Genomic DNA, 12,539 nt, shown 5'->3' on the forward strand with positions numbered 1-12,539 from the left:
GAACCGGTCCTTAATTGTCATGAGCACGACCTTCAAAACCATGTGCTCACAACCCACCATTGTCAAGTTTTAATTATCAATCAATTATCATAACACGATTAACCATCGTGAGCTACCATTAAATATAATCATAAATAATAATGTAGTATGATTCATCACATTAATGAGCTTATCTTTCTAAGCATGGCTAAGCAATTACATATGTAGCATTTAGCTGAACCAAACCAATGTATAAGGTTCTAGCTAATCAAATTATAACCCATAGGAAAATAAAGTCATCTTCGGCCATTAATTAATTGGGAAAGGCTCACCACCCGATGACATTCGAAAATAATGCATAAGTTGAAATAAAACATTAGCTTTAAACGGGTTCAACATGCTCAAAGGGTTGTTTGGGATTTGTGTGACTTGCCTTGAGCTTCCTCAAACACTTCTGAACCTTCCTCAACGTAAACGCTCTCTTCCGGAACGTCGGAAACTAAAGCAAATGAACAAAAATCAACAAAACAGTAAAAAACAAGCATAAACAGTACATGTGGATATTTTTAACATGTAGATCTCGATTTTAGATGAATTTAGCAACTTGAACCACTTGAATCCGAGTTACGATGATTTAGTTATGAATTTCCGAAGTTTAATCAGATTTCATCTAATACAGAAAGTTATTACGAATTAAATAAAAGATTTATGATGTCATCACGACATCATCGCAGCCATGGCACTGGACCACAACTCCACAGGCGATAGAGAGCTCGATTGGGCTATCCGAAGACACCAACACGAAGAGGACGACGACGCGAACTCACCGGTGCAAAGAACTACGACGAACGACGACAAACGACGGCCGGCGACGAGGTCCAACGGCGGCTCGGCTCGGGTCTATGTCGGCGACGGCGCTCCGGCGGTCTTCGGCGGCTGCGAAGGGGCGGACGGGGTACTCCTCCTCATGAACCCGACGGTGGCGACAGAAGGTGGCGGCGACGACCACAGCAGCGGCGCGGCACGGCTGAAGTGACGACAATGACGGCGGCGGCTAGGGCTACGCAGTGGCGGCGCTATGGGCAACGGTAGAGCTCGGGACTTGGGGCAAACGGAAGAGGACGACTAGGGGATGCTTTATATAGGCACGGGTGAGAGAGATCGAACTCAAAACGAGAGGATTTTAACCGGAAAATCCGAGGGTTAGTTTGGAGAGATAAACTCGAAAACGAATTCAATTCGGTTTATCCGGGCAAAGTTGATCTCCGAAACTTTAGAGGAAAGAAAGAGGATAAGGAGGATATAATTTGCCCTCAATTAATTTTAGGAAAACACAAGAGAAAAGGTTGGATTTGGAGGGGAAAAACCAAGCCAATTCGGTCTCAGTTCGGCAGCCAGAGGTTGAAGATGAACAGTACTAGGGAGGTAAAGTAGACTTTCTCTGTGAGCTTCCTACACTAGGCCGGATTGAAGGAGGGACCTAAAATGGACTTTGGAGGAGGTCAGGCCAACGGAAAGAGTACACCGCAGGTCCCTCAACTTGTCATCGAGTTACAAAATCATCCCCTAACCACAAAACCAGATATAAGACATCCCTTAACTTACAAAACCATTCACTTTACGTCCTTGGGTGGTTTTGAACCTGGTTTCGTCCTATGTGGCGGCTGAGTCAGCGTGGGTCCCACATAGGTCCCACATGTCAGCGTCGCCACGTCATCACCCTCTCTCTTCCCCTCCTTTCTCTCTCTCGCTCTTTTCTTTTCTTCTCGGCTGAGGCGGAGGCTGCTGGGGGAAAGGAGGAGGCGGCAGGCGACGAGGCGGCAGTGACGCCGGAGAAGGCGAGGGCGGCGGCCGGTAACGAATGGCGTCGACGACGCTGCGTCGCTGCCGGCGGCGAAGCGGCCCCGCGCGGGCGGGCGCCACGACGTTGGGTGCGGAGGCGGAGGCAGAGGCGGAGGCGGGGCCGGGCACCACGGCGGTGGGCACGGCTGCACGGAGGTGGAGGCGGGGCTTCCGGGCGCCCACGGCGGTGGAATTGGCGGACTCGGAGCCCCGTGGAGGTGGAGGCCCCCGCCTCCCTACTTAACCGGCGGTGACGGCAACGACATGGGAGGCGGCAGCGACGACGATGTAGAGATACTGCTCTGCTCCCCTGACCACCACGACACAGTCGCCCGTGCGCATATAGCACGACGAGCCGGCGCTGTGGAGGCTCGACTCGAGTACTCGACGCGCAGAAGGGTAGCCAATGTCGCCACCGGCGAGGCCGTGGCGTGCATCCTCCATGCCTTCCTAGGCACCAAGGGAGATGGTCCAGTTCCCTGACGGCAAAGCCACCATTAGTAACCACCTGCTAACCTCCTCTCCTGTCTTCCCTGTTTGGCTTACTTCCTGTTGTTGGGTGGGTTGCTTCCAGGGGATCTGGAGTTCTGGACATTTCAACGGTTTGCTTTGAAGCTTAGTGCCTTTTCTTAGATCAACATGCTTGTTTGATTGTTGATTTCACTGGAATGTTCAGTACGAGGTGCAAGTGTAGCCCGTCGTTTCTGCAGTTGGGTTAATTGCTGCACTAGTGATGGATCAGTTCTTGTCATACATGTGTCGATTTGGGGATCTGGGTTTGTGGTTTTAGCAGTTGATTGTGGGGTTATGCATGTATATTACTTATCTGAATCAGTCCCCTGACCACCACGCCACGGTCGCCCATGTGCACGTAGCACGACGAGCCGGCGCTCCGGCAGCGGAGGCGACGGTGGGGGTGGAGTCGGCGACGAGCGCGGCTGTGAGGGATGGCTTCGCGGAGCTGGAGCCGCTGATTCATCTATCTCTCCTGCCCTCCTCCTCTCACCCACCTCCGGCGGGAGCACGAGCTCGCCGCCTTCCTCGTAGTCGGCGTTCGCGTCGGCCTTGGCCTCGGCAATGCTCTCGGGATTCGAGTGCGACGAGGCAGACGAGTACAGTGGCGTTGGCACCAGGATGGTAGTCTCCGTCGCAGCCGGCGCGCCGAGATGACGAGCACAGGCGACTCCGGGCGCGGCGACACGGACGCGGACTACTGAAAGAGAGAGAGAGGAGGAAGGGAGAAGAGGGGAAAGAGGAGATGATGACGTGGTCACCTTGACGCGTGGGGCCCACGTGGGTCCCACGCTGAGTCAGCTGCCACGTCAGATAAAACCGGAGTCAAAACCGCCAAGAGACGTAACTTGCACTGATTTTGTAAGTTGGGGGATGCGTTGTATCCAGTTTTGCGGTTGGGGGGTGATTTTGTAACTCGAGGACAAGTTGAGGGACCTTCGGTGTACTTTTTCCCAGGCCAACCGAAAGGAAGGGTGAATGGGCCGAGGACTAAAGGTGAACTTTTCCAGTTTCAGCTTTTCCAATTAAATTAATCACTGAAATGATCTTTGAATTGTTAAAAATACTTCCAATGCTTAAATAATTTCAAGAAAAATCCTGAAAATACTTGGACACCCAAAGTACTTAACAAGATTATAATAAGACCATTTAATGATTAAATTAATATGTGGATAATTACTGAAATGTTCTTTGTATTATTAAAATTAGGAATTGAGCTCCGAAAAATCCGAGAAAATTCCAGAGAGTATAATTAACCATGGAGAATTTAATAAAAATTAAATCCATCCACGCTTTATATTTAGGCAATTTTATTTCCCACATTTAACTTCACCTGTAAGTTAATGAACATTTAATATAAATTCTAATAATAATTTATTAAATAATTTATAAATCCTAAAATGAAAATCAGGATGTGACAGAGGACTTAAGCGATCTCGAGGGCTGTCACCACCTCTACACTACCTCAAACGTACTGTGGGATACGCAGCACCTCTACACCTACCTCAAACGTACTGTGGGATACGCAGCAATTACTAGATAACAATTACCTAAACACTACGTCTAAGCAATTAATATCTACTTTAGTGTTTGTAACTCACCAAAGCAATCACTATATTTTAGTTGATTATAGTGAACAATAATCTCGTATACTATTTAGGAACTAACCAAGAGATAATTCTCACAAGATAAATCTAAATTACTCAGGAAGAATATTATATTGAAATAAGAGTAATGAACAGAATAAAAGAAATGAGAGAAGATTACCGACAACTCCGTAATTCTTCCGACTTCTTCTACTCTACTCTCTTCCTATTCTAGTATACAATATAGTACAATAAAGCCTCTTATAATTCAGCTCAAGCTTGGAAGTGTGTGTGAGAGTGAAGGAGTGAAGCTCCTTTTATATGGCAGTTATGACAGTTGTGAGAAGGGGAAATATCCGAACTGCCCGCAATGGCCATTAGGAGAGCATCTGGAGCGTCCACGCCGAACCCCAGGATCAACGGTGATCAGGGGGGTTCGGCCGAACCTGGGCTGGGCCCTCTCGGCCTGGCCTTCGGCCTGTGGACTCCCTGGACTCGCCTCTGTCCATTTCTCGGAGTTTTGGGCTGAGTCTTTGGTATTTTAATGAAGTTCACAACCCATCCTTACATGGATACGTGTTTCTCCTCACTTTAGTCTAGATTTCCTCCCAATTTTAGGGTTTATCACCTGCATACAAATATACACGAACACTTGTGGAATATGTGAGATTAAACACCTATCACTATGTTGGATGTTTTAGTATTTGAACTTTATGCAGATGTTGGCGGTATAGAATCGGCATTTAATAACCGCCAACACCTATCATACGCGCGAGTTTGGATCCCTTGGAGTACGATTCCATTAGCCCGTTCGACTTGTCCGTTACTCTAAGGATGGGATACTAAGGTGAAGCAGATCTTGACTCCCAGTTCAATGTTGTAATCTTAGAAATCGCCGCTAGTAAATTGGGAGCCGTTGTCTATAAGGATGTGGTGAGGCAGTCCGTATCTGTAGAATATCCCCTTAATGAACTTTATGGCATTGTCGGCTTTGATTTCTCGTGTTGGCTCCGCTTCAATCCACTTAGTAAATTTGTTGATTGCCACAAACAGGAATCTGTAGCTGCCCTGACCTTGTGGGAATGGTCCGAGTATATCGAGCCCCCAGCATGAGAATGGCCATGACAGAGGGATAGTCTGGAGTGCTTGTGCTAGCAACTTGGTGTGTTTGCTAAAGAATTGATAAGCTTCACATCATTGCACTATTTTGCAAGCATCTCTGAGGGCAGTCGGCCGGAAAAAACCTTGTCTAAAGGCCTTTCCGACCAAAGTACGTCCGCCAGCATGTCTGTCGGCTCTGGATCTCTGCGTTGAAGACAGAATTCGGCCGCTTGAGAATTCCTCCTAGGTGTTGGGGCCGTCGATGTTCCGTTCTCCACTTGCGTGGGAGGAATTGTCGGCGGAGCATCGTTTCTCGAAGTCGTAGCCGTGCCGTTCTCGTTCCCATAGTAATTGGGCCAGTCGAGATCGGCGCGACGGTGTAGACTGGAAAGACAATAGACCTGACTTGAGTCCACACCAGCGATGTCGAGGTAGAAACTCCTTGATTGACGCCGGTGTTGGTACTGCTGTCGGGATGGCTTGAAGTCATATTGGCAGAACCTTGAGCACCAAGATCCCCTACCTAGCGTGCCACTGTCGATAAGTGATACTCGTAGACTAGATGATTAGGGTATTGGGGTACGTTGGAACGAGGATCTACGTAACACGACATCAAGCAGACAAAAGATAAGGATTATACTGGTTCGGGCCCCTTATCAGGTAATAGCCCTACTCCAGTTTATATGAGATTGATGATGGAAAACCACATATTACAATGGAAGTAGACGAAACTGACAATACCGACTAGATCGTGGTTGATGGACTCGACGAGATTTCCCGGCGACTTGGCTCCGCGTACTCTGGCTTCGTAAGCTATGGTCAGTGTGTTGGCGATGAGATTCGATGCCTTGCACCCCTCCCTGGGGATCCCTTTTATACCATGGATCATCTTGGTCCTCAAGTAAGACTCAGAGACATCGGATCTTGTATGATATAACAGAAACTCTATCCCTTCCGAGTAGGATTTTGGAAATCACTTGACTCGTGGAGATATTTTTCATAATTTGTAACAGATATTTTCCAACAGCGTACATGGGAACAATCCATATACATGAAAGTATACCATATCCGCGTATTCCATAAGTCGTAGGATATGAGGTATGCCTTATCCGTAACCTTGACAAACATAAATATGTATTGCAAGCATAACTAGTTCTCCGTTATTTTGGTATTATTGATGGGCACAACTGATCGATAACGACCGTCAACATACCTCAGGCCCAGGGACGGCCCACTAATAGTCGGGATGTGCCGTGCCGGCTTGAAGGCATTTCCTCCCTATTCTTTCTGACGTGCCTTACATATGGTTGAGAATAAGTATGTTTTGCATCCTGAACTTCGGGCCGGTCCGTGCCGGCTCAGCATGCCGAGGTAGCAGCCTAGGCACGGTAGCTGGCACGGCCACGACCCGAGTCGGGCCGTGCCGTGCCTGGGCTGGACCAAAATCGTTGGGCTTTGGGCGGGCTATCGGGCTCGGGCCATGTGGTTATCTATAGCTCGGCCTGCACAGGGTTAAACCTATCGGTATAGCCGATTTGATCGGCATTTTCGGTCTGAAATTTTTGAAAATTTGAATAAAATTTAGCTGAATTTGAACAAATATTACAAAAATTCGCAGAAAAAATTGATAAATTCAAAAATTTGGGGCATTTGCAAGTTTGCCACCAGTTTTTTCAATTTTGCAAGGATGCTACTCGAATGACAGTTCTAGTTAGGGATGAAAATGGATCGCAAACGGACAGAAACTAGCTTTATCATATTCGTTTTCATATATTTTTTTCGGAATCGTAATCGGAATCGAAAACTCGGATATGGAAATAAAATTGAATATTATCGAATACAGATACGAAGCGAATATGAGACGGAACGAATACGGTAGCGAATATTTACCGGTATATAAAAAACCTCTCAAATTGAGTTTCTTGATAAGGAAGAGATATCGCTTATTATTTTAGTTCAACATCTCCAACATATATATCGTCAATTTTGTAGACGGTCCCACAACCGTATATGAAAATCGATTTTCATGGCTGTTCCTCTAAGAGATCCATATGCAAATATGATTATCATTTTCTATTTCCCAAGACCTTTTACTAGATGTATAACTTACTTACCATTGTATAAATTGGAGATGTTATTTATTTTACTTCACATCTTTGAAACTTGTAATGTCTGTTTTATACTTTAAATGATTTCAAATACAAATGTTATAAACTACAAAGTGGTAGATCCCGTTGAGCTCTACAACTTTGATATGGAACACATCTCCATCATATGTCGTTTGAATTGTAGATCTAAGATTTTGTAAAAATTAATATGGTATATTATAATGAATATTTAGACCCTTAAATGACCCCAAATAAGAAAGTAGTCAATAAGGAAGTTGTAGATCTCATCGAGCTATACAATGTTGATATAAAGTTTGTCTTCATCTGATTCGGTATGAAAAAGTTATGTATATATACGTGTTTTTTCTAAAATATACTCAATTTCTACGGATATTGAAAAAAATTACAGATAGTTTTCGACCGTTTTCCGATTCTAATGGATAGCATTCTTACTGTATTCGGTTTCGTTTCCGAGAAAAAAAATCCGAATTTGATTCCGTATCCAAGAATTTTTGGATAGTTCCGACCAAAACTATCCGAATCTAAAAAATAGTTCGGACAGACGGAAACTATCCGAACCAGTTTCAACCCTAGTTCTAGTGGTAAATTTGTAATTTCCCCTAAAAACTTCAGACGAAATAAACAATATCGTATTGGAGGGTCCGAAACGAAATTTCCAAACCTGGGCCTGTATGCTACCGGCGTTCCTTCCTCCGGCCGCCGCGACCAACACACACGCGGAGCGGCGGGTCGCGGCGGCGGCACGAGGCCATCCGCCTCCGCCGTTGGCACCGCATCGTCGAGCATCGCACCACGCCATCCCTCCCTGGGTATCCCACACCCAAAGTCAAGTGCCTCGTCGCTGCCGAGACGGAGGAGATGCACGCCGCGCGTGGGCGGGCGGAGGAGCAGCGCCCCGCGCCGTGACCGCCGCTCGTCGTCCGCCGGCTGCTTCTGCTTAGGAGGAGGGTCCTTCTACGGCGGCACATACAATAGCTACTCAGGCGTTTTCCAAGAGCCTCTTATCTTTCGTACTGAGGTGATCTGTTTGCCCGCACGCGAGCCATTCTATCATTTCGATGAAATGCATATGCAGACTGCACTTGATTAACATGTTGCCGCGAATTTTAGTGTTTTTCTCACTTACTTAAGACCATTACCGTGTTAGAGTAGGAGTAGTTGCGTGTGGAAATAATTGCTGGATCTTGGAAAGTGACAAGGGATAAGTTTCGTCTGTCTTGTTTCTTCACATTCTTTTCCATGTTTGTGTTGCTTTCTACTGAATTTTCTCATCTAGTTACTATCTTTTGTCCCAACGATTGGCAGCCATACAATGAGTCATCGAGTCAAAAAGTTCGAGTGCAGGAGGCACATGGTTTAGAGGGGAATTGACTTGTCTCTGCACATTATTTTCCATGCCTTTAATTCTTTATAGTGAATTTTCCCATCCACTTGTCTTTCATCGCAATTCCGGGGATTGACGTATAAGTAGTCATCAGTCAAGGAGTTTCAGTTCAAAATATCCACACATTCCCTGAACCTTTCTGAACTAAGGCATTCCAATAGAAGCATTGCGTGAGCGTTGAGAGATGGCTCCTGCAATTCTGAACCTTTCAAGCTCTTCTTCCTTCTCTCCACAACATGCCATTGTTCTCCTCGTCCATCTAATCATCTTACTTTCCTGCCATGCTGTTAAACAATCAGCTGCAAGATCAGTTAACTATTCTGAGATGGACCGGCAAGCTCTGCTATCCTTCAAGGCCAGCATCTCCTCTGACCCAGTCGGTGTCCTGCACTCATGGAGCACCAGCTCACTCGACTTCTGCAACTGGAGCGGGGTCAGATGTGGTATGACTCATCCGCTTCGTGTTACTTCACTCGACTTAAATTCTCGTCAGCTGAATGGCAATTTATCATCTTCTCTGGCTAATCTTACTTCAATAACTCAATTAGATCTTTCTAACAATCAATTGTTGGGAAGCATCCCGAAGGAATTAGGTACACTTCAGTATCTACAGTCTCTGAAGCTTGCAAATAACACAATTGTAGGTGATATCCCTGGGTTATTAGGTACTGGAAGCAAATCTCTTAGAGTTGTCAATCTTGCCTACAACAGCCTTGCTGGAGGTATCCCTCATTCCTTAGCATCTAGCTCATCACTTACTGTGCTAAACCTGACAAATAATTTGTTGTTTGGAACAATCCCTGCCAGTTTGTTTAATGGCTCATCTAATCTTGCCATCATTGATCTTCGAATGAATGCATTCTCTGGGCCTATACCAAATTTCTATAAGATGTCAGCTCTCCAAATCCTTGACCTTGCATATAACAATCTTTCTGGAAGCATACCTCCATCGCTAGGGAATGTTTCTTCCATCAATCGCATATCTCTTTCTATGAACAATTTAGTTGGATCAGTTCCAGAGACTTTCAGTAATATTAAGAACCTTAGCATGCTGAGCTTAGGCTACAATATGCTGACAGGGTATGTGCCAGCCATGCTTTATAATATCTCATCTCTTTTTTCCATTAACCTGGACTACAATAACCTTAGTGGACGCATACCATCTAGCATTGGTTATTCATTACCAGACCTTGAGAGATTGTCCATGTCAAATAACAAAATTGAGGGATTCATACCAGCTTCGCTCACTAATGCATCAAAGCTACAACTGATTTATCTTGACGACAACAAACTGGTTGGGCCAGTACCATCTCTAGGATCCTTATCTAACTTATATGTACTAGATCTAGAAAATAACTATCTAGAATCTGAGGATTGGACATTCCTCAAATCTCTCTCGAATTGCACCCAACTACTAATGGTGGGAATGGGTGGGAATACTATGAAAGGACATCTGCCTAGGGAAGTTGGTAATCTTTCAGTAGGTCTACAATACATAAATTTTGGTAAGAACCAACTTATTGGCCCAATACCAGTTGAGATCGGAAATCTTGTTAGTCTAGTTTCATTACAACTTGGCCAGAACCAGTTTGTTGGTACAATACCTGTTGAGATAAGCAACTTTTTGAATCTTCAAAGGCTTGACATGGGCCAGAACTTACTATCATCAGAAATTCCTTCTGTGATTGGTAAGCTATCACTGATGACCATCCTAAACCTATCTGGGAACAAGCTGTCCGGTCAGATCCCTTCTACAGTTGGAAATCTTTCTCAATTGAGCATACTTTATCTTGACAATAATAAGTTAAGTGGAAAGATACCAGCAAGTTTAGGAAACTGCAGACAACTTGTTCAGCTTAACTTGTCTTCAAACAGCTTAGATGGATCAATACCAATTCAAATTCTCAATGGCACATCACTTTATGTGTCTCTGGACTTGTCGAACAACTTACTTACAGGATCAATTCCTCCACAAATCAGTGCATTGATCACTCTGGTTGTTCTTGATATTTCTTTCAACAAATTCTCTGGTGAAATTCCATCTTCACTTGGTCAATGTGTTTCTCTACAGTCTCTTGACTTGAAACATAACATGCTTAATGGAAGCATACCTCAGTTTCTTGTGAACTTCTCTCTTTTGAACCAACTTGATCTGTCGAACAACTACTTTGAAGGACCTATTCCAATTGGTGGCATCTTTCAGAATAGCAGTGCAGTGACCTTAGATGGCAACACAAGACTCTGCTCAAGTTCATCTTACTCTATATTTGGATTCCCAATTTGCCCAACTACAGCATTTGCCAAAAGAAAGAATAATGCACGCTTACTAATAATAGTGATTCCTCCTGTTACTATCGCCATATTGTCATTCTTCTTCTTTATGCTGACGCTTCTGAAGGGAAAGCAAGCACATACGTCTTCATGCTACAAAGAGACAATGAAGAAAGTATCATATGTTGACATCCTTAACGCCACCAATTGGTTCTCCCCAGTCAACAAGATAAGCTCGAGTCATACTGGTTCCATATACATTGGAAGGTTTCAGTTTGAAACAGACCTCATTGCCATCAAGCTGTTCCATCTTGATGAACCTGGCGCGTACAATAGCTTTCTTACTGAGTGTGAGGTGCTAAGAAACACCCGCCATCGCAACCTTGTTAAAGCAATCACCGTATGCTCCACGGTTGACCTAGAGAACAATGAATTCAAAGCTATAGTTTTGGAGTTCATGGCCAATGGAAGCTTGGACATGTGGGTTCATCCAAAGCTACATCAAAATAGTCCCAAGAGAGGTCTGAGCTTAGGACAGATGATAAGGATAGCTGCAGACGTGGCTTCTGCTCTAGATTATATGCATAACCAGTTGACACCTCCTCTAATTCACTGTGATTTGAAGCCAAGCAATGTTCTATTGGACTATGATATGACCGCAAGAGTTGGTGATTTTGGCTCAGCAAAGTTTCTCAATTCAAGTTCTTGTAGCTCCGAATGCCTGGTTGGTGTCGGAGGAACAATTGGATATATCGCACCTGGTGAGTCTTAGTTCCTATTTTATTCTTATTAGTTTCTCTTGCATTAAAATTTAACTGTTTCTTTCACAGAGTATGGAATGGGATACAAAATCTCGACCGGATGTGATGTGTATAGTTTTGGAGTGTTACTGCTTGAAATGCTCACTGGAATGAGACCAACAGATGCAATGTTCACCGACGGCATCAGCCTTCACAAGTTTGTTAGCATGATGTTTCCAAACAATCTCCAAGAGGTTTTAGATCCGCATATGCCCAGAGAAGAGCACCATGCATGTCCAGCATTATTGATGCAGACCTATGTGCTACCATTGGTTGAAGTTGGCCTCTTGTGCTCCATGGAATCACCGAAAGATCGACCAGGAATGAGAGACGTCAGTGCCAAAATTTTTGCGATTAGTGAGGCATTCTTTGAGCTCTCATGATCCTACAACTGGAAAAATATTTGCTTTGTAGAATTGTGGATATTTCTTTTTTTTTTTTTGTTTGAAACATTTGATGGCAGGAGCTCTGCTAGATATATTAGAAGGAATAAAGAGTGCCAAATGTTACAATTATCAATCAAACGGAAAAACAACAGCTTAGAGAACCAGACTCTCAAAGCAGATTACAGGAAGGGGGATAGGCACTAGGCACCACCATCAGGCCTGCCTCGAAAGCTCGATTAGGTGGATATTTCATATATTTTTGACTTGATGTGTGTGAATTTTCCTGCCATGTTGAACGGAATGTGTGTTTCTTACTTCCTTACAGTGGTTTTGCGTTGGGACCTTAGTTGTTGGTACCTTAGGTCAAAAGGAAAAATGGTACTGTGATATATCCCCTATCGACCTCGACTAGACCCGCGAACATTTTGCACCAATTCTTGTTAGAGTAGATGATGGAAAATGTTTTCTTTGTTAAGTAAAGTGTGTCTGGAAAGGAGCAGATTTCTAGATGTTACCCCGTTATGGCTCAGTGAGAAATTAAGGAAATT

The 12,539-nt window shown here is 44.5% G+C and overlaps 1 protein-coding gene and 1 long non-coding RNA gene across 3 annotated transcripts; one reads left to right on the forward strand and one right to left on the reverse strand.

The window, feature by feature from the left end:
* Positions 1-113: 113 nt before the first annotated feature.
* Positions 114-7,895, reverse strand: LOC127771435 (uncharacterized). The gene is made up of 2 exons (XR_008017134.1): positions 7,812-7,895; positions 114-478 (listed from the first exon to the last, which is right to left on the reverse strand). It is a non-coding gene; the product is annotated as an uncharacterized LOC127771435 (long non-coding RNA).
* On the forward strand, positions 7,321-12,287 carry LOC127771434 (probable LRR receptor-like serine/threonine-protein kinase At3g47570). 2 transcript variants are annotated; one of them, XM_052297349.1, is made up of 3 exons: positions 8,701-8,977; positions 10,933-11,566; positions 11,636-12,287. In XM_052297349.1, the coding sequence occupies exons 1-3, from the start codon at positions 8,816-8,818 to the stop codon at positions 11,986-11,988; spliced, it is 1,149 nt and encodes a 382-aa protein (XP_052153309.1). In that variant the 5' UTR covers positions 8,701-8,815; the 3' UTR covers positions 11,989-12,287. The 2 variants fall into 2 exon arrangements, with proteins under 2 accessions (XP_052153308.1, XP_052153309.1); XM_052297348.1 differs by having other exon boundaries at positions 7,321-11,566.
* Positions 12,288-12,539: the final 252 nt, after the last annotated feature.

This window comes from Oryza glaberrima, chromosome 4, assembly GCF_000147395.1.
Source record: "Oryza glaberrima chromosome 4, OglaRS2, whole genome shotgun sequence".
Classification (NCBI taxonomy): Eukaryota; Viridiplantae; Streptophyta; class Magnoliopsida; order Poales; family Poaceae; genus Oryza; species Oryza glaberrima.